The 23,633-nt window shown below is 34.6% G+C and overlaps 1 protein-coding gene across 4 annotated transcripts in view; it reads right to left on the reverse strand.

The window, feature by feature from the left end:
* The window catches only part of ASCC3 (activating signal cointegrator 1 complex subunit 3), a 377,280-nt gene that overhangs the window by 103,416 nt on the left and 250,231 nt on the right, over nt 1-23,633 (reverse strand). For all 4 annotated transcript variants that reach the window (XM_024248504.3, XM_024248503.3, XM_054557910.2 and 1 more), the window contains 6 exons: nt 22,645-22,865; nt 15,213-15,298; nt 13,119-13,285; nt 11,963-12,108; nt 11,711-11,831; nt 9,309-9,451 (listed from right to left, as the gene is read on the reverse strand). In XM_024248504.3, coding sequence (XP_024104272.2) covers nt 9,309-9,451; nt 11,711-11,831; nt 11,963-12,108; nt 13,119-13,285; nt 15,213-15,298; nt 22,645-22,865 — 884 coding nt within the window. The remainder of the gene's footprint in view (nt 1-9,308; nt 9,452-11,710; nt 11,832-11,962; nt 12,109-13,118; nt 13,286-15,212; nt 15,299-22,644; nt 22,866-23,633) is intronic.

Here is a 23,633-nt window from a genome sequence, read left to right on the forward strand (position 1 = left end):
TTGTAACTCAAGGATACTGAATAGCTGCTCTAAATTGCAGAAATATTTCACAAGGCCCAACTGGTTTCAAACATCCAATGCTCAGCAAATCTGCAGATAATGTCTGCTTGACACTCAATATTCTCAGCTTAAATAGTTTATTTACTGGTGAGTCATTTAGAGGTATGAGGCTTGATAAAACAGAAAGCACTTGGGGTGGGAATTTTGTACCATGAACTAAATTTATTTTAGTTCTATAAAAAACAGGTCCTTTGAGTTAGAAATGATGTTGTTATCCTGCATTAAATTCAACTTAATTTCTGATTTAAAACAATTTCAAAATCCATCTTCAACATCTAGTACTAACTTCTTACCTACAAGAAGAGGCCAATATCTATTTATATGTTGAATGAACAGGCAAATTAATCAAAGAAAACTATAGTAAAATGTCATTAGAATCCCCACCAAATCTGAACTCAGGATAATTTTGAGTAAAGCAAAACTATAGTTCATCTCTGTAGGTCTACTAATATTTCACTTGTAATGAGATTAGGTGGATTATGTTTAGCTTAAAATGATAAACTGCTCTAGCATCTAAAAACACTTTAGTATTAAGCATGTGAAAACGCTATCAATCTTACTTTTCATGAAAGTATTCTTCCTATGCACCTGCATTACAGTTTTCATAAATTCACTTTGAAGCACCATGTAAAATTATAATTGGCACATTCAAAAAATAATGTTCTGTATAATTTAGAAGAGACTTCCAGCCAATTAATTTGAATTAACAAGGATTAACTATACTGCTGTTCCTTGTTCTAGGGAACTCTTATCTCCCATACCCTTCTAATTTTCGTATTACCTCTACCTGGATTTTTTCCATGGTTTGCTCCAGTCAGAAGGCTCTTACCTTTCCTGCTTCAGATTTTTTCCCCCACCTACTTTTGGATGATGTTGTAGACTTTAGAGCACAACTTAAAACATTCATGGCAAAAGGCCTTGCAGAATCCTAATTAATTTCTACTTGTAAGGACAAAAGTGAATAGCGAGTTCTCGTTGTTGTATTCTTTTAGCTACCTGGATCTTATTTAACAGTGTGGCAGACGAAAGGGGCAGCCCTGCTGTTAACTGGCAAGATACACAGAGGAGTTGAGGGAAATAATGTAAGCAATACTAAAGAATGAAGTCTAATCTTCAGCCAGCATCCTGCTTTCCCACCCCAGAAAAGGAATCTTATCTAAGGGCAGTATTCTGAACTTTTTGTTGTTGTTGTTGCTGTTGTTGAGACAGAGTCTTGCTCTGTCACCCAGGCTGGAGTGCAGTGGTGCGATCTTGGCTCACTGCAATCTCCGCCTCCTGGGTTCAAACAATTCTCATGCCTCAGCCTCCCGAGTAGCTGGGATTACAGGCACATGCCACCATGCTCAGCTAATTTTTGTATTTTTTTAGTAGAGATGGGGTTTCACCATGTTGGCCAGGCTGTCCTTGAACTCCTTACCTCAAATGATCCGCCTGCCTCGGCCTCCCAAAGTGCTGGGATTACAGGTGTGAGCCACCGTGCCTGGCCCAGTATTCTGAGCTTTCAATCCACAGACTCACTCAGAAGAAAAGAAGAAAAGGTTGGCAACTATCCAGATCGTAGCACTATTTTCCTTGAAATATGGGACCAGACTGCAGAATATTGGGTGGAAGCTGAGAGCTCATACTTGCTATATGTTAAATTATAATATTAATTAAATTACACAGTAAAACTTCTAGAAGTTGCATATGCTATTTGCTTCCATTTTCACCTCCTCGCCCCCCTCATTTGCTCCTCAGTCCATTCCAAACTGCTTCTGTTCACATGTCACTGACTGCCAAGTTCATCCAGGACCTTCAAATGATAAACCCCATGGGTGTTTCCTGTGCTCTCCTCCACTCAACTCCCATTTACATTTGATATAGCCAAGCACTCCTTCCTTCACAGAACCCTCTCTTCTACAGTGTTTTAGGACACTGTCTTACTATACTGGCATCACATTCTCAGTGACCTGTGCCAGTTCCTCATTTTCTATCTCAGCTTGCACTAAGAGAATCCCTCAGGGCCTGCGCTCTGTTTCTCCACACTCTGCCTGAGAGTCTCATGTGCTCACCTTGGTTTAAGGGTTGCCTCCATGCTGATGCGTCCATGTTCATATGTTCATTTCACAGTCTCTGTGGGTTTTACAGACTTGTATCTAATTGCCTTGAAATCTCCACTTGAAAGTCTTAGATATACAAACTAACATGTCCAAAATATAACTTCTTCTTTTAAAAATGAAGACTTTACAGATTCTGAGAAGGGCTGCCTACGGCTTTGAATTAGAGGACTGCTATTTTTATGGATATTTTGGAGAAGTAGGAAGCGAAAGAAGACTGAGTGCCCGACTATGTGATACCAGGTGACCTTGCAATGAAAGCTGTTGATCATAAACTGAGTATTTCACTGTCACTTTACTGGAAAGTACAGATGATGCAAGTTGATGATTCACATTTTGCCCTGAAGGTAACCAGATTAGCCAAATGGTAAGGAGTTTGGCAAGAGTATTACTGGAGGACAAGAAAGGCATAAGTTTTAGGTGGATGAACTCTTAGAACAGTGCCAGAATAAAAGGCTACCTGTATTTCATGAAGATTTGTGACAAAAAGTTAAGAGCATTGTGCAATATGCTGGTAATGATCAAATGCGCAAAATAACCACCTCTTGGGATATTGGACAGCCTCCTTCCCAGGCCACAGCGTTTTATGCAGTAGGTTATGTACTCAGTCGCCAAAGTAAAAGATGAAAATTATGCATGGGTGAAACATAAACTTCCTTTTCCTCATGAAGGCCCAGCTATTGCCACTGCTCAGTGCCTAATACGCCACCAGTGGAAACACTGGGCCCATAATAAAGTATCTTACCCCTGAAACCAGACAGTTATCTGGTGGTGAGAAGATTATACTGGACCTTCTCTATCACTAAGGAGACATGTATTCATCTCTGTAAGAACAGGCACTTACTTTGGATTTTAATTCTCTTTTCCTACCAAACATGGTTCTGCCAGTAGCCTCAAGGGTAGAATTACTGAATGCCTTATACATCATGATGATGCCCTATATAATAATGTTTCTGTCTGAGGAACTCACTTCATAAAGGAAAAGGTAAGACAATGGGATGATGCCACTGAATGCACTGGTCTTATTATGTTCTCATTAATAGAAAGAGCTGGTTTTATAGATTAAAGATTCAGAATGGCAGCTGGGAGGCAATACCTGGGAAAGGTTGTGGTACTATCCTGCAGGATGAGGTGTAGCCTCTGAACTAGTAAATCATCGATGATGCTATTTGTTCTATTGCCAGAATATATGGTTCCAGGAACCAAGTACTCAAGGTATGTGGATGTCTTTTGAAATCACAGATAAAAAACCACTTGAAAACTTTTGCCTTCTCTTCCCTATAACTCTAGCTTTGCTAGTTTGGAGGCTTATTATCCAAAGGATTAACAGTTTACTTGGAAACTGAAACAGCTACATGACCACTTCAGGCTCTCAGGTTCTTGGATGAACAAACAAAATGTGGTCTCAGTATAGTCTGGGAAACTGATCCTGATGAAGAAATTGGGCTATTGTTTTATAATAAGGGGAGAGAAATTTGGATAGAACATAAATAAATCTGACACTATTGTATCCATTTGAAAAATTAATTAAAGATTTTACAATCCTATATATTAAGCATATATAAAATTGCAATTTTCAATCTATCAGGAATGTATGCTTTTGGTCACTCCACTGGATAAAGAGTCTTGATTAGCTTTGTGACTGGTTGAAGAAAAAATGTACAGATGATGTATGGTAGAGAAAATGAATCATAAATATCTATTTGGCCCCCTGGCTAGTTGCAGAAATACACAGTGGTCTCTAATCTTTTTCTCTTGCTGTCTTATATAGCAACATATTTTAACCAATATATTTTAACTAATTTTGTTTCTCTTTCCTCTTTCTATCCTCTTTTACTGTTGAATACGGCATTAGTTAGCTGTAACTTTATAATCTAGTCCACTCACTAGAGAATACTGAGATGGGCTTGTAAAACAACTAGAGGGTGACTAGATACAAGCAAGAGATCTAGGACTAAGTGCTAAATGGAGTTGATGAAATTTTTATTTGTCTTTCCTTGGAGAAGGATGAGTGGATTTGGGTTAAATGAAGGAGACTTGCATTGCTAGAAAAATTTTTTTTTTAATTAAATGTAGGTATAGGAAAAATAGTGTACGTATGAGTTTGAGGAGTGAAAGGGCCATAGTGGACCTTTGTTGTTTATGGGCAGCCAGTATCTGAATGTCACCTCCTATGACAGAAGACAAAGAAGGGAGATTCCTTTTTTCTGCTGCATGCCAGAGATGGAAACTCAGGCATTCAACTCTTTCTATCTTAACTTGAAGCTTGAGAGAATGATGCAAAGACCTAATAATAGCTTGAGGTTAGTGGCAGAAGTAGCAAAATCCAGGTCACATGGTAGCATATACCCACAAACTTTTGAAACCACTGCAGTAAGGATTCCTAATGACAATATGGAAAGGTATTTCCTTTGGGGTTTCCCGATGCAGTATGACTTTACATCAATGATACACTTGAAGGTGTCTTTCTGTTTCCTAATACTTTGAAACTATACTGGATTAAGAAGATTAGATGAATAACTCTTTTTGCCTTTGCCAATAAATTAATGAGAACACATATACTCTTCTTAGTCATATACTCTCTCTAGCCTCTTGTGATTTACCCTAGCTTTCTTTATTCTCCATGCCCCCAGCCCAAATATCTATAGACAGTTCTTGACTTAAAGTCACTCAACAGCAGAATACTTTGAATGCTGTTCTATGCCAGACACACTGCTTCATAGTTGCCAGGATAACTGCTGCTGTGCTTCCTCTGAATGCTCAAGTTGTCAACACTAGAGTCTTAACCAATTACCCATGTCCTGCCTCAGAACATCAATTTAACACTACACAAGGAGCAGCAATGGAAGCAACTGCTAAGCTTCCAGCCCAGAATATTACGGAAAGTAACCCACACAAAGATTAAAATGTTAAAACATTTTCCTATTAATTATTTAGGGCTAATTATTTAGGGGTTCAACAACTAAAACACCTGCTTTATAGCATGTTTCAGTATAATCACACTGAAGTTACATAGTAATCATTGTAAACCCTCTGAAATTTTCATTTTAAAGGTGATTGCTTTTAGAGTCAGTAGTAAAACAAAGCATAGTTTCCCTTATTCTTCAGATGGGTGTGGTGAAACAAAATGTCTGGAAATGACATAATATTTCTAGCTGTCCTATTTTATCATACATTTAAATAAATAGTACATTTATAACAAATATTTATGTTAATAAATACAATAATAAAACTAACAGATTTAACTTTCAGAGTCTACAAGGAACTTAAACAAATTTACAAGAAAAAAAGAACCCCACTAAAAAGTGGGCAAAGGATATGAACAGATACTTCTCAAAAGAAGACATTAATGTGGCCAACAAACATATGAAAAAAGGCTCAGCATCACTGATCATTAGAGAAATGCAAAGCAAAACCATAGTGAGGTACCATCTCACATCAGTCAGAATGGCAATTACTAAAAAGTCCAGAAACAATAGATGCAGGCAAGGTTGTGGAGAAAAAGTAACACTTTTACACTGTTGGTGGGAATGTAAATTAGTTCAACCATTGTGGAAGACAGTGTGACAATTCCTCAAGAATCTAGAGGCAGAAATATCATCTGACCCAGAAATTCCATTACTGGGCATATACCCAAAGGAATGGAAATCGTTTTATTATAAAGATACGTGCACACGTATGTTCACTGTAGCACTATTCACAACAGCAAAGACATGGAATCAACCCAAATGCCCATCAGTGATAGACTGGATAAAGAAAATGTGGTACATATATATATACCATGGAATACTATGCAGCCATGAAAAGAAATGAGATCATGTCCTTTGCAGGGGCACGGATGGAGCTGGAAGCTGTTATCCTCAGCAAACTAATGCAGGAACAGAAAACCAAACACCCCATGTTCTCACTTATAAGTGGGAGCTGAACAATGAGAACACATGGACATATGGGGGGAACTACACTGGAGCCTGTTGAAGATGGTGGGAGGGAGAATATCAGGAAGAACAGCTAATGGATGCTGGGCTTAATACCTAGGTAATGGGTTGATCTGTGCAGCAAACCACCATGGCACATGTTTACCTATTGATATGGTTAGGCTTTGTGACCCTAACCCAAATCTCATCTTTAACTGTAATCCCCATAATCCCCACATGTCAAGGGAGAGACCAGGTGGAGGTAATTGAATCATGGGGGCCATTTCCCCGAAGCTGTTCTCGTGATAGTGAGTGAGTTCTCACAAGATCTGATGGTTTTATACTGGGCTCTTCCCCTTTTGCTCAGCACTTCCACCACCTGCCACCTTGTGAGGTAGGGGTCTTGCTTCCCCTTCCCCTTCCACCATGATTGTAAGTTTCCTGAAACCTCCCCAGCCATGCTGAACTGTGAGTCAATTAAACCTCTTTCCTTTATAAATTACCCAGTCTTGGGTAGTTCTTTATAGCAGTATGAAAACAGACTAACACACCTATGTAACAAACCTGCACATCCTGTTTATATACCCCAGAACTTAAAATAAAAGTTGAAGAAAAAATATAAAAATAATACAATTATAACAAATATTTGTTAATAAATACAATAATAAATTTATAATAAACATTTTATACACATATAAAATAATGTTTTCTAGGTGTCCTATTTTAGCAGTGAAAAAATCTACAACAGCAGAAACCACGGGAGTATATTCTATAGTTTCTACATAGCCTTGTGGATAAAGTTTTCTGCCGATAAAAAAAATACGAAACAGAGAAGGAATTCTACACAATGTCTGAGCTATCTACAATTCTTTAGGTCTCATACATTAAAATTAACAACAACAACAAAAAAGAAACACAGTGGAAGTGTACTATACCTGATATGAGCACATGACGTTCACATTTGAAGTTAATGTGAGTCACATATGTGCTAAATGCACAATGTCTATATACTTTAAGCAAACATCCCAAAGTGTGTTTGGTAGGTTTGTACATTGTATCTTGACTTCAAAGAAAAGTGTCCATTTGGAAGACTTTTAGGATAACATATAAAATAAAATTAAACCTAGAGAGATACTGCACATAAACTGAGTCATCAATATTTTGTATATCTATTTTTCATCATTTGCCTCCTAAGTTATGATTCTGCCTTAGACACAACAGGATGATTATTCAGATATCAATTAAATAATACAGGATAAAAAAATCTTTTAACAACATTACTTTGAACATAAATTATTTTCTTAAATATCTGGTATACCCATACAAGTAACATTAAGTAAATAAAGATAAAATTTAAAAGATAAAATGGTCGCTATTACTCTACTTCAAGCAGTCATTTGATAGCCTGCATATTAAGCTAATTTATGAGTCTGTTAGTGAATAAGGTCATCTATAGAACTAAGCAAAAACATTCTGAAATATCAGTTAACTCTTACACAATAATGTAATACGTACAGTACTATCGAACAGTCCTACTAACTCTAAATGAGTCATGAGAAGTAGAAGGGGAGAAATATGCAAACTGTTAATGCTGGACACCAGTGGATTTGGAACATTGTTTTTTACTGATGCCGAACAGCACTGCTCTTCTTTAGCCTGCATGAGATTTCAAAGTGGGAACACTAAAGAGGGTAGGTGGAGAAATCACAGTGCAACAATTATGCTACTGATTTCATCTGTTTTCATTGTAACTCAATTTAGGAAAATATTTTTCAAAACTGGAAAAGTATAAGAAAGAACAATCACTATATATTAAATCTATAGAGAGGAAGAGGAATATCTATATTTAGATGTAGTATAAAGAATCATAAAGGATCATACTAACAAACTGGATTACATAAAATGCAAAGTCTTCTATTTGTAAAAAGACACCATGATATTGTTCTCACTCATAGGTGGGAATTGAACAATAAGAACACATGGACACAGGAAGGGGAACATCACACACCAGGGCCTGTTGTGGGGTGGGAGGAGTGGGGAGGGATAGCATTTGGAGATATACCTAATGTTAAATGACGAGTTACTGGGTGCAGCACACCAACATGGCACATGTATACATATGTAACTAACCTGCACGTTGTGCACATGTACCCTAAAACTTAAAGTATAATAATAAAAAAAAGACACCATGATAAAAAGACAAGCAATAAACTAGCAAAGTTACCTAATACAGCAGGTGAAAGATTAATATGTATATATGTATAGAAATACACATATATGGAGAAAAGTAATATATAAAGTTTTATATATGTATATATTTTCCTAAATTTGGCAAAGCTCTCACACAAATCTACAAAATAAATGCTGTACTGGAATAGATGAAAGACCAAAAGAAATGAAGAGACAACAAAGAAAAAAGAAGTCAACTAGTAAATATATGAAAAAAAATGTTCAACCAATCAAAAATCAAGGCATACATTAAGATAATATTTTATCTATAATATATCAATAAGTTGCAACAAATGAGGATGTAGTAAAACTGTTACTCTCATATACTTCTGATAATTCATACATCAGTGGTGATGACACAAATAAGTACAGTTCTTTTGGAAAGTAATTAGCAGTGTACCTGAAAAGCTGTAAAAATATTCACATTATTTGACCCACTGATTTTATTTTTAGAACTCTATATTGAGAAAATAATTTTAAACAGAGAAAAACCTACAATAATAAGGATGCATGATTATTAAATTATAGGAGAAAACCACTATGAAATAGTTGCCTAATGGAATATAACTGCACAGACACAAAAATTCTAATTTAAAATTTTACTGGTGGTTATTACTTAGGGAAGGATAATAACAGGTTTTAAATTTTTATATATTAGTGCTTCCTAAAATTAAAAAAAGATTATTATATATTTTTTAAAACCCAAATTTTACAAAATTGATTTTAACTTCAGTGAGGGCAGTGAATACTTAAAGAATATGAAAATGGTTGAATGTTACAATATACACAGGTGTTAATGTTAAAGGGAAAAATTATAAATATGAATATACAAAATAAATATTAAGTGGGACTATAGTAGAACAAACTATAACAGAATATTAACAGTGTGGTAAGGTGGCGGTATTATGAATTTCTTCTTTCCCTGTAATATAATTACATATGTAATGTTCATTCTAATACAATATAACCTGAAACGTGTAAGTAGTAGAAGATAAAATATGTTGCTTACCTCTCTTTCATCCATGTTTAACCACTGCTTTGGATCTTCTTCAGTAGCCAGGAAGGCGATCAATTCCAAAGCAGTAAGACGAGTTTGACGTCTTGATGAGACAAATATCAAAACAGGTTTAGCTGGAGAATGGCTTCTAATTGCTGTTGAAAAGTTGTGGGAAATAAAATGGAAAGCTACTTAAACCCAGAATATGAATTTCATTAGGATATCAAATGGATACATGAAAACTAATGATGTAAACAATTTAGGCATGAAATGTGGCATTATTGCAGGTACTACATGGATCTGGCAGCATATTAGACAGATAATAGGAAAAGAAAGGTTGATGGCCCTACCTAGAGAGTATATTGCCTAGGAGAGAAAAGATTTAATTATGCTGGGTCCAAGTTCTATTCTGAGTTGCCAAGGAAGGAGAAACAAAGATTGAGACTCTCCATTAAGAGCTATACATGGACACTAAATCTTAGATTGAGTTTTCTGTACTAAGTTGTGTTTCTCAGCTATTTGTGTTTGCCTAAGCAGTGATATTACAGAGTTAACTGGTCCTGGGGTCTGGTGAGAAAATCAAGTCCTGCCAGGTGATGGAAAATGTCTAGAAAGACCACAAAAAGTTCCTTTTATTTTTGTTATCAGTGATAGAAAAATTAGGAGAGTTTGTACCAGTAAACAGGTTAAGAGATAAATCAGAAGAAAGTTTTCCCGCTTTTTTTTAAAAAGCATATGTGTGAGAAGGGCAGACAAGATAATGCAGAAGAGGGCTGAAGAGAATACTATGCCTGAATGAGTATCTGAGTAATGGGACATGGTAGTCAACACAAAGAAGATGAGATGACTCTGGTCAACACAAACCAGAGTAACAAGACTGAAGTAAAGTTTGTAAATCAAATCTTTAAAAATAATTAAAGAGCCACATAAATCACTTGGCTTATCTTGAAATCTTGAAATGAGGTGTTTTTTTTGTTTTTTTTTTTTTTTTTTTTTTTTGCTTTACATAGGCTCCAAAAAGCTGATAAGATGCCACAAGTAGAATATATATTTACGTCTACAGAACTCTCTTAAAACAGTCAGAGATATTTAAAAATTTTATGTAAAAAGTTCAACCTCTTTGAAATTTCTTGTTTGAAATGTGAGCTGCAGAATTTCTTTTCATGGGCTGGGAAACAAGGTTTATAATGGAAATGTTGACATGACCTTGACTTTATTTACATCCTAACTATGAGAAATAAAGCTATCACACAATCATATTTCTAAACTCAAAGAAATATAGTAATCACTACAGGTATAATAAATAGTACATAAGTATAGCTGCTGTGCTGATACCATTTCTATGGAAGTGTAAGTACTTTAATTATTTACTATTGATTTATATAACACAAAATGCTTCCTTTCCATCAATGGTATGCAGTCATTCCATATAGATATATGCAATTTCAACAATATATATTATGAAAAATAAACTCATTTATTTCTCACCCTTTTTATTGTTTATCAGAATCTTACAGAATGTAAAAGATAAAGCTTTGATAAATCATATTAGAGATACACCATTTAAAATACACATATTAGTACAATATTGGTATCATTTGGACACATAAATATAAATGGATCTCTGTCGTTCTTTAAACCTCAACATTTAATGGATTTTTGCTGCTGAAAGAACAGGTGTGGCTGAACAGCTCACGGCAGATTTATTGTTCATTAGTGATTTTGTACAATGCTTCTGTGGAGGTGTAAATAATCTGAACTGCCAAGATTGGTCTCTAGTTCACAATCAATACTTTGCTTCTGTCATAAGGCTAATTACAGCAGCTAAAAAGTCACCTCACAACTGTCACCACACAATCAACAGCAGCTCACATTTGAGAATTTATTTTTGAGGTTATTTTTAATTGATATAATAAATATTCTTTATGCAGCCCAAATAAAACATGATTCAATAAAATAGGAGTGCTATTCTTAAATCTTTCCTGTTTGCCTAATTTGTTAGAAGAGGAAAAACTAAAAACAGAAGCACTGTACTAAAGTACTGAAATTTCTAAGTTTTATGATTTCTCATAAAAATGATTATGAGATGTTTTTGACCTGTAGCTTCCATTTCTCATCTGTCCAAGCTACTATCATAAAAACACTTTGATTAATATTAAGAAAACTCTGATAACTTTTTTTAATTACATACTTTTATTCTACTACAAAGTCATTACCATCTGTGAAATCTCTCCAATTTTCAATAGGTAATTTAACATATATTTGTATTCCTTAACAGTTGAGACAAACAGTTTTAGATATATGTAGAAGCTGGACCAGTATCATCCTTTCAAAGAAACCAACACCAATTAGAAGACATTTGATAGCTACCATAAACAATGGTTACTATTTTATTTCAAGAATCTGAAGCTTACCCTGAAATGCAGGCTTGTTCATACTAGCCATACGAGGACAGTAATGTTGACCGGGAAAGCCTTGAATGTGAACTTCCAGTGGAACTGGGCGTACTGATGGTCGGAAGTTAAACAAGCCCATCTAGAGTAAATATGAGAGAGAAACCATTTTCAATTTTTATATTGAATTTTATAATGTTATAATATCTCTTAAAAGGAATCATCAAAGTAACACTACTAAATAAATGCATAATTTATCAGTCTTCTACATACCTGCTTAATATTGAGCCAATCAGCAAGGTCTCTGGCATTAGCTAAAGCAGTAGATAGTCCAACTATTCTAACAGGCTTTTCTGTGTGTGATGAGATAAAATTTGTTCGAGATACAATGACCTCTAGAACAGGGCCTCTTTCCTCCCCTAGAAAATAGGGAAAAATCAATGTTAATCATTTAACAAGTCTGTGTTGGTCACTGCAGCAACTACAAAAGGAAAAGTTCGTAGCTTCCTCAAAAAAAAAAAACTAAAGATAGAACTACCAAAGGATTCTGCAATCCCACTCCCAGTTCATGATGTCACTTAGATGTTGAATTAAAAAAAACTGACCTCATGGAAGTAAAGAGTAGAAACGTGGTTACCAGAGTCTAGGGGCATGGGTTGGAGTCACAAGAGAAGGGAATAGAGAGATGGTGGTCAAAGGGTACAATGTTTCAGTTGGACGGGAGAAATAAGTTTGTCAGATCAATTGTACAGCAGTGTGACAACAGTTAATAACAATATATCATATATTTCAAAATTGCTAAATTGCAAAATTGCTAATTGCATGTTGAACTGTAATCTCCAATGTTGAAGGTGGGGCCTGGTAGGAGGTGATAGGATCATGGGGGCTGTTTCTCCTAAATGGCTTAGCACCATCCTCTTGGTGCTATTCTCATGACAGTGAGTGAATTCTCACGAGATCTAGTTGTTTAAAAGTGTGTAGCACCTCGCCCACCACCTTGCTCTCTTGTTCCTGCTCTTGCCATGTAAGAAGCTGTCTACTGCTTTGCCTTCAGTCATGATTGAAAGCTTCCTGAGGCCTCCCCAGAAGCAGGAGCCACTACATTTACTGTACAAGCTGTAGAATCTTGAGCCAATTAAACCTCTTTTTAAAAATAAATTACCCAGTCTCAGGTATTTCTTTATGGCAATGTGAGAACAGATTAATACACTAAGAGAAAATTTTTTATGTTTCACCACAATTTATATGTAAGGTGATAAATATGTTAATTAGCTTGATTTAATAATTCCACATTATATACATGTATCAAAAATCACATTGTGCCCCAGAAATATATATAAATATTACATGCAAATTAAAAATAATACTAATAATTAATATTTTACAAAGTTAAAGTTTGTAAACTGGCTTTAGATACAGTGGTACCTACCAAGCAGATGGATCTCATCTATGATGAGAATAGTGACTTGCTGAACATAGTTCCTATTTTGCCAGCTTCTGCTGACTCCATCCCACTTCTCTGGCGTAGTGACGATAAGGTCAGCCTTGGCAATGGATTTCATATCAGGAGTCACATCCCCTGTTAGTTCAATAACTCTGAAGGGAAATATAAAAATGATCCCAGAACCTTTTCAGGTAACAAATGACCTTGAAAATGCAAAAACCTATCTCTTTTAAAATAAAATTTTATAAGGCTTAAAATTACTTTATCTACCTTTGATTTTTGAAATTTTCCAAGTTGAGTCCAAAATGTACATTTCTTAAGAACGCTAAGAAAATTTCTTGCCATAAAATGAAGGTCATATGAATTCCAATCACTGACATATAACTTTTATACAGATATGCAAGGATATCAAACTGCTTTAATTATGTTTATAGAAACTCCATCCTAGGTGATTTTATAAAGTTGAACTCATACTTCCTTGTCCCTATGTTGGAATAAAATTTTTTTTAATGAAGGAAAGTGTTACTTTATGGAGACAAAAAAAGGCATTCATTAAGAATATTTAGGATTATGTGTAAATTTAATTAAAATTATGTGTAATTTAGATTGTGTGCAAGCTCATTTCTTTCTTTAGATTGGAATTTTCTATAGATTTTATAGCCAAAATGAAATGTATTAGGATGAAAACAAGATAAGCCAGAGCAAATATGTACCAACTCATTCTAAGCAGATCACAGTCATATAGTGAGAGAGAAGGAAAAGAAAAACCTATGTAGATCTAGAGGAATTACCTGAGAATTCCTAATTACATAGGATTAGCTCTGGGCTAACACCAAATTTTAAGTAATTACTAAAATAATTTCTTTTCTTTTTTTTTTTTTTGAGACAGAGTCTCATTTTGTCACCCAGGCTAGAGTGTAGTGGCTTGATCTCAGCTCACTGCAACTTCTACCTCCTGGGTTCAAGCGATTCTCCTGTCTCCAGGTAGCTGGGATTACAGGCATGCACCACCACATCAAGCTCCTTTTTTATTTTTAGTAGAGATGTGGTTTCACTATGTCAGCCAGGCTGGTCTCCAACTCCTTTTCTCAGGTGATCACCCGCCTCAGCCTCCCAAAGTGCCAAGGTTACTGGCATGAGCCACCACGCCCAGCCTAATATAATTTCTAATCTGTGTTAAGACTTGGAAAATAAGGAAAAGGGCAAAATTTGTTCCTCTAAGCATAATGTTCACAAAGTATTTACCTATTCTTGTTTAAAGATTTACATTTTATATGTTATTTTGAATATGGAATATATTCACATGGTTCAAAGAATACAGGGAATAGTCTCCATAACATCCCTATCCTATAGACAGCTACTTCTCATTCTGAGAAGAACCACATATTCATATTCTTTATCATTTTGAAAAAACATAAGCTAGGATACTTAAATTTTTTTTTTTTTTTACATTACCTTTGGAGATCATTCTTTCCGTATAAAAAAACTCATATAGTTTTTTTTTTACAGAGTAATACAATATTTTACATTGTGTGAATGTACTATAATTTACTTACGGATGCTCTATTGGAAATTCGTTTCTCTGTAATCTTTTGCTATTTAAAATAATACTGCGATGAATAACCTTGTAGTATATTAAATTATTAATGAAAAAAAACCCCACATCATGTTTTTCAAAGAACTTCTGCTTTTTTACAAATAATTTACATGCAAAATGCCTTCTAAGCAGTTTCTGGAAGCTACTCTGCATAATATGAAAAAGTAGACAAAACTTATTTTTGTTTTGTTTTAGAATGAAAATATTTTGAAAAAGTTATCCTGCCAAATAAAAGTACTCACATTAAGTAATTTAGGAGATTTCATTTTCAATCTTAAAACAATGGGAATATTGATATCATTTTAATAGTAGGTACATATCTTTAAATAAATGACTATGAAAATCATTGTAAAACCATTCAGCAGTTAAATAAAAGACTATGAAAATCACTGTAAAACCATTCAACAGTTTTATTCAACTCTTATTTCCTGGTCCTTTTAGTCAATTCAAAGCGTATCTTTTGAGTAAAAGTAAGAACTTACTTTTTACCAAGTTTTTCTTCTATTCTAACTTTCCAATCATCCATTCTTTCACGTACTAGGGCTTTTAGGGGTGCAATATATACCGCCTAAAAAGAGGAGAATAGCCAAAAATACTCTTATGAAAATAGTGATAGCATTTTCAAATAAAAGTAAACTCCAAAAAATTTGTCAAAATATGACAGTGTGGTTTTAAAATGTATCTTTTAATTCTGAATACTCAAATTTTTAAATCAATGGGAAAAAGTCATTAACTCAAACTACATTTATCCAAAATAAGACAGAAATGTAACACATCACAAACATTCTATTCATAAAAAATATTAACGTAGATGAATTTAAATTACTTTTAAAAAAGCATCAGAGGTATTTTCCTCAGGTATTTTACTATGATATTATATTCTACATAATAAAAACAAATAAAACAAATTATGAGATACTACATTATAAGAGAAAATTAGGGTTCTGATGAAAAAATGTTTTTTTCTATTATTATGATTAATATTTATTTGAGTTGTATGTAACTCATGAATAAATGTACTGATGTTGAAGTTTTGAAGAGAAATAAACCATTGTTTAAATTTTAATGCAGATTTTATGAAGATGCTAGTAGTATACTTCAGGTTTCAAAAAAATAAATAAAAGCTGGTCTATAGTAATCCAAACCTATACAAAATGTATTCCCTTTATGTTTCTAATTTAAAGTGGAGCTCTACTGTTATATTAACATGTCTCTAGAGATCAATAACCACATATTAGAGAGACTGAAAAGTAGGAAAACTTAGGGTTAAGTAGGGAAGAAAAGCCACTAATTAGGAAACGCTACAAAAGTAGGTTAAGACATTTCTGAAATCATAAATGATGAAGAAACTAGCCCATAATTCCAATCACAACATCTCTGTAAATGTTCCTATTTTAGTGTGATGTACTCACAAAATTAAGAAGAAGAAAACTCTAAATACTACATAAAAAAACTGTTAGAATTAATAAACAAATTCAATATGCTTGAAGGACACAAAGTCAACATTTATATACCAGTAGAATATATACTGTTAGCAAACTATCAAAAAAAAAAAATCAAGAAGACAGTCCCACTTACAATAGCACCAAAAGGAATAAAGTACTTAGGAATAAAGTTAACTAAAGACGTAAAATATCTGTACACTGAAAATTATAAAACATTGAAGAGAAACTGAAGAAAAGACAAATAAATGAGAAGATATCCCATGTTCATGGACTGGAATAATTAACATTGTTGAAATGGTCATACAACCCAAAGCAATCTTCAGTTTAAATGCAATCCTTATCAGAATTCCAATGGCATTTTTCACAGAAATAGAAAAAAAAAATCCTAAAATTCACAAGCAAGCACAAAGACCTTGAATAGCCAAAGCAATTTTAAGAAATAAAACCAGTCAGAGGCATCACATTTCCTGGTTTCAAATTATATTACAAAGCTACAGTAATCATAACAGTGTGGAAGTATGGACCTGACATAAAAAGAGGCACACAGACCAGTGGAACAGAAAAGAGAGCCCAGAAATCAACCCACACATACAAGGTCAACTAATCTTCAACAAGGGCCTGAAGCATACATCCAATAAGGAAAAGATATTCTCTTCTATAAATGATGTTGGGAAGACTGTATATCACAAGTAAAAGAACTACTGCCATATACCATATACAAAAATTAACTCACAATGGATTAAATAATTAAATATAAGATCTAAAACCACAAAATTCTTAGAAGAAAACATAAGGAAAAAGCTCCTCGATGTTGGTCTTGGCGATAATTTTTGGGACATGGCATGAAAAGCAAAAATAAACAAATAGGTGTACAACAAACTAAAAAGTTTCTACACGGAAAATAAATAAATAAATAAAATCAACAGAGAGACAATGTGAAATGAAAGAAATGACAAAACAAAAGAAAATATTTGCAAACCATATACATTAGTTCTGTCTTAATGCCTTCCCTTTCCACGCTTCCAATTACTTGTAGTCAATTGTGGTCCAAAAATGTTAAATGAAAAATTCTAGAAATAATTCATAAGTTTTAAATTATGTACCCTTCTAAGTGGCATGATGGAATCTCACACTGTCCCACTCAATTCAGCCTGGAACATGAATCATCCCTTTATCCAGAGTATTCAGGCTGTAGCCACTCCCCAACCATTAGTCACTTAGTAACTGTCTTGTTTACTAGAAAGACTGTGGCAGTATCACAGTGCTTTTGTACAAGTAGCCCTTACATTACTTAGTAATGTCCCCAAAGCACAAGAGTAGTGATGCTGGCAATTCGGATTTGCCAAAGAGAAGACAAAGTGTATCAAGTGAAAAGATGAAAGTTCTTGACTTAATAAAAGAAAAAAAATCATATGCCGAGACTGCTAAGATCTATGGTAAGAACAAACATTCTATCTGTGAAATCATAAGAAATTTGTGCCAGGCTGGGGCAGTTGCTCACGCTTGTAATCCCAGCACTTTGGGAGGCGAAGGTGGGCGGATCACCTAAGGTCAGGAGTTTCAGACCAGCCTGATCAACATGGAGAAACCCCATCTCTACTAAAAAAAACACAAAAATTAGCCAGGCGTGGTGGCGCATGCCTGTAATCCCAGCTACTCGGGAGACTGAGGCAGGCGAATCGCTTGAATCCGGGAGGCGGAGGTTGCGGTGAGCCGAGTTTGCGCCATTGCACTCCAGTAGCCTGGGCAATGAGAGCAAAACTCCGTCTCAAAAAAAAAAGAAAAAAGAAATTTGTGCCAGTTTTGATGTTGAACCTTAAGGCGCAAAAATTATGGCCAAAGTACACAATAAGTGCTTAGTTAAGATGGAAAAGGTATTAAATTTGTGGGTGGAAAACATGAATGAAAATGTGTTTTTTAAATTTTAATACACTTTTCTTAAGTACATATTTATAAAGGACATAGTACTGTACTACTATATCATTTCTTTTTTTAATTTTTATTTTTTACTTAACACATAATAATTGCACATATTCATGGGATACATAGTGATGTTTTGATACATATAATGTATAGTGATCAGATCAGAGTAATTAGCATATCCATCATCTCAAACATTTATCATTTCTTTGTGTTGGGAACCTTCAATATCCTTCTAGCTATGTGAAACCATATTATATATTATTGTTAACTACAGTCCTTCTACAGTTGTATACAACACTAGAATTTATTCTTTCTATTCAGCTGTAATTTTGCATCCTTTAACAATTCTCTCCTTATCTCTCCCCTCCCCTTACCCAAATGGGTTCAATACCATCAGGTTGCAGGCATCCATTGGGGTTTTGGAATGTATCACCCAAGGATAAGCAGGGACTAAATATCTAATAAAAAGTTATAATCCAAAATAGAAACTTACACAACTTGATAGCAGATAAACCCAAATTATTCAATTAAAAATGGGCAAAATATCTGAATACACATTTTTTTTCAAAAGAAAACACACAAATGGCCATTGGATACATGAAAAGGTGCTCAACATAACATCATCAAGGAAATGCAAATTAAAATCACAATAAGATATCAATTTACACCTGTTAAAATGGCTATTATCAAAAGACAAAAGACAGCTGGGCATGTGGCACAAACCTGTAGTCCCAGCTACTCAGGAGGCTGAGGCAGGAGGATTGCTTGAGCCCAGAAGTTCAAGGCCAGTCTGGGCAACACAGCGAGACCCCATCTCCTCAAAAAAAAAAAAAAAAAAACAAACAAACAAAAAAACCCACACATGTAAGTGAGGATGTGGAGAAAAGGTAACTGTTACTGTACATGATTGGTGGTAATGCAAACTGTATAGCCATTATGGAAGACAATCTGGAATTTCTTTAAAAATTAAGCATAGAACTATCCAGCAATCCCACTTTTGGGTATATGTCCAAAGGAAATGAGATCAGTATCTTAAAGAGATATCTGCACTCCCATGTTCACTGCAGCTTTACTTTGAATAGCCCAGATATGGAAACAATCTAAATGCCTCAAGATAGATAAAGAAATTGTAATATATATGTGTGTGTGTGTACATATATATGTGATATGTATGTACACACACACACAATGAAATATTATTCAGCTTTAAAGAAGAATGAAATCAGCCATTTTCAACAATATAGATGAACCCAAGGGACATTATGTTAAGTGAAATACGTCAGACATAGAAAGAAAAATACTGCATAATTTCACTTACACACGGAATTTTTAAAAGTTGGATTCATAGAATGAAAGAGTAGGATATTGGTTACCAGCAGTGAGGAAGGGGGAATGAGGAGATACTGGTCAACAGGTATAAAGTTTCATTTATGATGAATGAATAAGTACTAGACACCTAATATACAGCATGGTGATTATAGTTAATAGTACTGCATTATATACTTGACATTTGCTAAGAGAATAGATTTTATGTGTTCTCACCACAAAAAAGATAACTATTTGAAGTGACAGGTATGTTAATTAGCTTGACTGTAGTAATCACTTGACAATGTATATCAGAACATCACATTGTATCCCTTTAATATACATAATTTTTATTAAAAATAATATATACTAGGAAAGAGTTAAAAAATTATGCTTCAAGAAAGCTTTAAAGCAATACTTACTTGACTTGTAATGTACTTGATATTAAATAATATCATGGCCATTTGTAGAAGTCATATAAAAGCTACTCTATATTTAATATGTATAATCAAACTATATTTATTAAAGCACTAGCATTTTCTTCATACAGATAAGATTTGATTATGAATTACTTTGTATTGTTTAACTTTGCCTATGAAGTGGGTTTCTCACAGTGAAATTATCTATGAATTGTAGAAATCTTACAATGAGGAAAGGATTTGTGTGTCACTACGTACATTAGAAATTCAACTGGAGGACTATAAAGTTTAAGGTAAATTTTCTTGCTGCAAATCATCCTAATATGGGCATAGCTCATTTTACTGCACTTTGCAGATATTGTTTTTTTACAAATTGGAGGTTTGTGGCAACCCCACATCGAGCAATTCTATCAATAGCAATTCTATTGATTTTTCCAACAGTATGTGCTCACTTCATGCTTCTGTTACATTTTGGTAATTCTACCAATATTTCTAACATTTCTGTATTATTATATCGGTTATGGTGATCTGTGGTCGGTGATCTTTTATGTTATCATTGTAATTATTTTGTAGTGTCATGAACTACACCATATAAGATGACAAACTTAATTGATAATTGTGTGTGTTCTAACTTCTCCACTGACCAGCTGTTCCCCCATCTCTTTCCTTCTCCTCAGGCCTCCTTCTTCCCTAAGACACAACAATATTGAAATTAGGTCAATTAATAACCCTACAATAGCCTCTAAATGTTCAAGTGAAAGGAAGAGTTGCATGTCTCTCACTTTAAATCAAAAGCTAGAAATGATTAAGCTTAGGGAGGAAGGCATGTCGAAAGCTGAGATAGGCCAAAAGCTAGGTCTCTTAATACCAAGGAGTTAGCAAAGTTTTGAATGCAAAGGACAAGTTCTTGAAGGAAATGAAAAGTGCTACTTCATTGAACACATGAATGATAAGAAAGTGAAAGTTTTATTCCTGATACGGAGAAAGTCTGAGTGGTGTAGACAGAAGATCAAATCAACCACGATATTTCCATAACCTAAAGCCTACTCTAGAGAAAGCCCCAAATTCTCTTCAATTCTGTGAAGGCTGAGAGTGGTGAGGATGCTCCAGAAGAAAAGTCTGAAGCTTGTTTCACATGGTTTAAAGAAAGAATTCACCTCTATGAAGTGCCAGGTGAAGCAGCAAGTGCTGATGTAGAAGCTGCAGCGTTATCTGGAAAATATAGCTAAGATAATTGGTGAAGGTGGCTACAATAAACAACAGAGTTTTAATGTATACAAAATAGCCTAATATTGGAAGAGGATGTCATCAAGGACTTTCACAGGTAGAGAGGAGAAGTCAATGCCTGGCTTCAAAGCTTCAAAGGAAAAGCTAACTTTCTTGTTAAGGACTAATGCAACTGGTGACTTGAAGTTGAAGCCAATGCTCATTTACCATTCTGAAAACCCTAGGGTCCTTAAGAATTATGCTAAATCACCTCTGCCTGTGCTCTATAAATGGAACAACAAAGCCTGGATGACAGCATATCTACTAAACAGCATGGTTTATTGAATATTTTAAGCCCACTGTTGAGACCTACTGCTTAAAGATTCCTTTCAAAATGTGACGCTCATTGACAATACATCTAATCACACTCCAAAGATTTGACGGACATGTACAAAGAGATGAATGTTGTTTTCACGCCTGCTAACGTAAGATCTATTCTGCACTCCAGGGATATAGGGGTAATTTTGGCTTTCCTATCTTTTTACTTAAGAAATATGTTTCATAAGACCATAGATAGTGATTCCTCTGATGGACCTGGGCAGAGTAAGTTGAAAATCTTCTGGAAAGAATTCACCATTCTAGATGCCATTAAGAACATTCATGATTCTTGGGAGAAGGTCAAAATATCAACATTAACAGGAGTTAGGAAGAAGTTGATTCCACCCTTCATGGACGACTGAGGGGTTCAAGACCTCAATAGTGAAAGGCACTGCAGATGTGGTGGAAACGCAAGAGAACTAGAATTAGAAGTGGAGCCTGATGATATAACTGAATTGTTACAATCTCATGATAAAATGAACAGATGAGGAGTTGCTTCTCATGGATGAGCAAAGAAAAGGTGTTTCTTGCGATAGAATCTACTGACAAAGATACTGTGACCATTGCTGAAATGACAAAAAGGATTTAGAATATTACATAAACTTAGTTCAGAAAGCAGTGGCAGGGTTTGAGAGGGTTGACTCATTTTGAAAGACCTTCTATCATGGGTAAAATGCTATCAGGTGGCATCACTTGCTACAGAAAAATTTTTCACGAAAGGAAGAGTCAATCAATGTGGCAAACTTCATTGTCTTATTTTAAGAAATGGCCACAGCTACTCCAACCTTCAGTAGCCACAACCATGATCAGTCAGCAGCCACCAACATTGAGGCAAAACCCTTCACTAGCAAAAAGATTAAGACTCACTAAAGGCTGAGATGATTGATAATATTTTTTAGTAATAAAGTATTTTCAAATTTAGCCATGTATATTTTTTAGACATAATGCTATTACACACTTAATAGGCTATGGTATAGTATAAACAGAATTTTTATATGCACTAGGAATCCAAAAAATTTGTGTGACTTGCTTTATTGTGACATTCACTATATTGTGGTAGTATATAACCAAACTCATCATATCTTCACAGTATACCTGTACTGATCTGGTCCCCCGGGAAATTCACTGAGAGTGACAAATCTATTCATTAGACCCTGCTAATATATTTAGAACTGTCTAGTTTAGAGATTATGAACTGTCTTTTCTAATTAAATGTAAGTATGATTCTTTCAACAGACCTTTGAAGTAGGGTGTTTGTTGAAGACTCTGAAAATGGCTAATTCAGCTGCAACAGTCTTTCCCGATCCAGTAGGTGCTCCAAGTAGGACATTACAATCCGTGTGATACAGTGTATGAAATATTTGTGTCTGTACAGGGTTAAAGTGGCTGAAGTTGTACAGGGCTTCATATGCTTTACATCCCAAAGCTGTGATTGGTAAAGGCTGAAGATCCAGTAATTCTGAAAAGACCCAACAGGATGGCTATACAATAATTGAAAAACATGCATAATACTGAATATTGTATTGTAAATAATAGATTATAGTAATCCTTAGTTCCTTAGACAAGGAGAAAAAACTTAACACAAATTCTTATATACCCATTACAGATCTGGCATTTCAACAAATATGTCATGCAAATAACCACATTTACCATATTGACATACTGGATGCTTTTCTGGGGGAGTGCCCTATAAGCCAACTATAATGCTATATCCTTTTTTTTCCAATCAGGAAAGTCATTTGAATAACAAGTATATGCATGTTATAGAACAAAACCTAAATCTGTCTCAAGTGGTAAAAAAATTAAAACCATTTGCAGACTTCAACACTGAAATGATTACTAACAACAAATTACTTTTGTTCTGTTAGACACTGACCAAGCAAGAGCAGTTGAGTTAACTATTGTTGTCAATGGAAAGTAAAATGAATTTAGGGTAATTCCAGGTAGAAAATTGGGTGGGAGTTTTAAAGCAAAGCATGACTGAGTAAACGAAACCTGCCCTGAGAAAACCTAGAAAGAAACTAGATTTAGTTGTTTCTTATTATGTGGATGGGAGGCCTAGGGAATTAGAAACATAAAATGATTTAGAGAAACAGTTATACACCCTTGAATTCAACAGACCTTATATTTTCCATAATCCAGAAAGGTATCAGTTAGAAAACCAGAAGCCAACTTTACTCTCAAGATTATGTCATGAAAGATAAATCCAGTCATTTGAAATTTGAAC

The sequence above is a fragment of the Pongo abelii genome, chromosome 5 (assembly GCF_028885655.2).
Source record: "Pongo abelii isolate AG06213 chromosome 5, NHGRI_mPonAbe1-v2.0_pri, whole genome shotgun sequence".
NCBI classification, from domain to species: Eukaryota; Metazoa; Chordata; class Mammalia; order Primates; family Hominidae; genus Pongo; species Pongo abelii.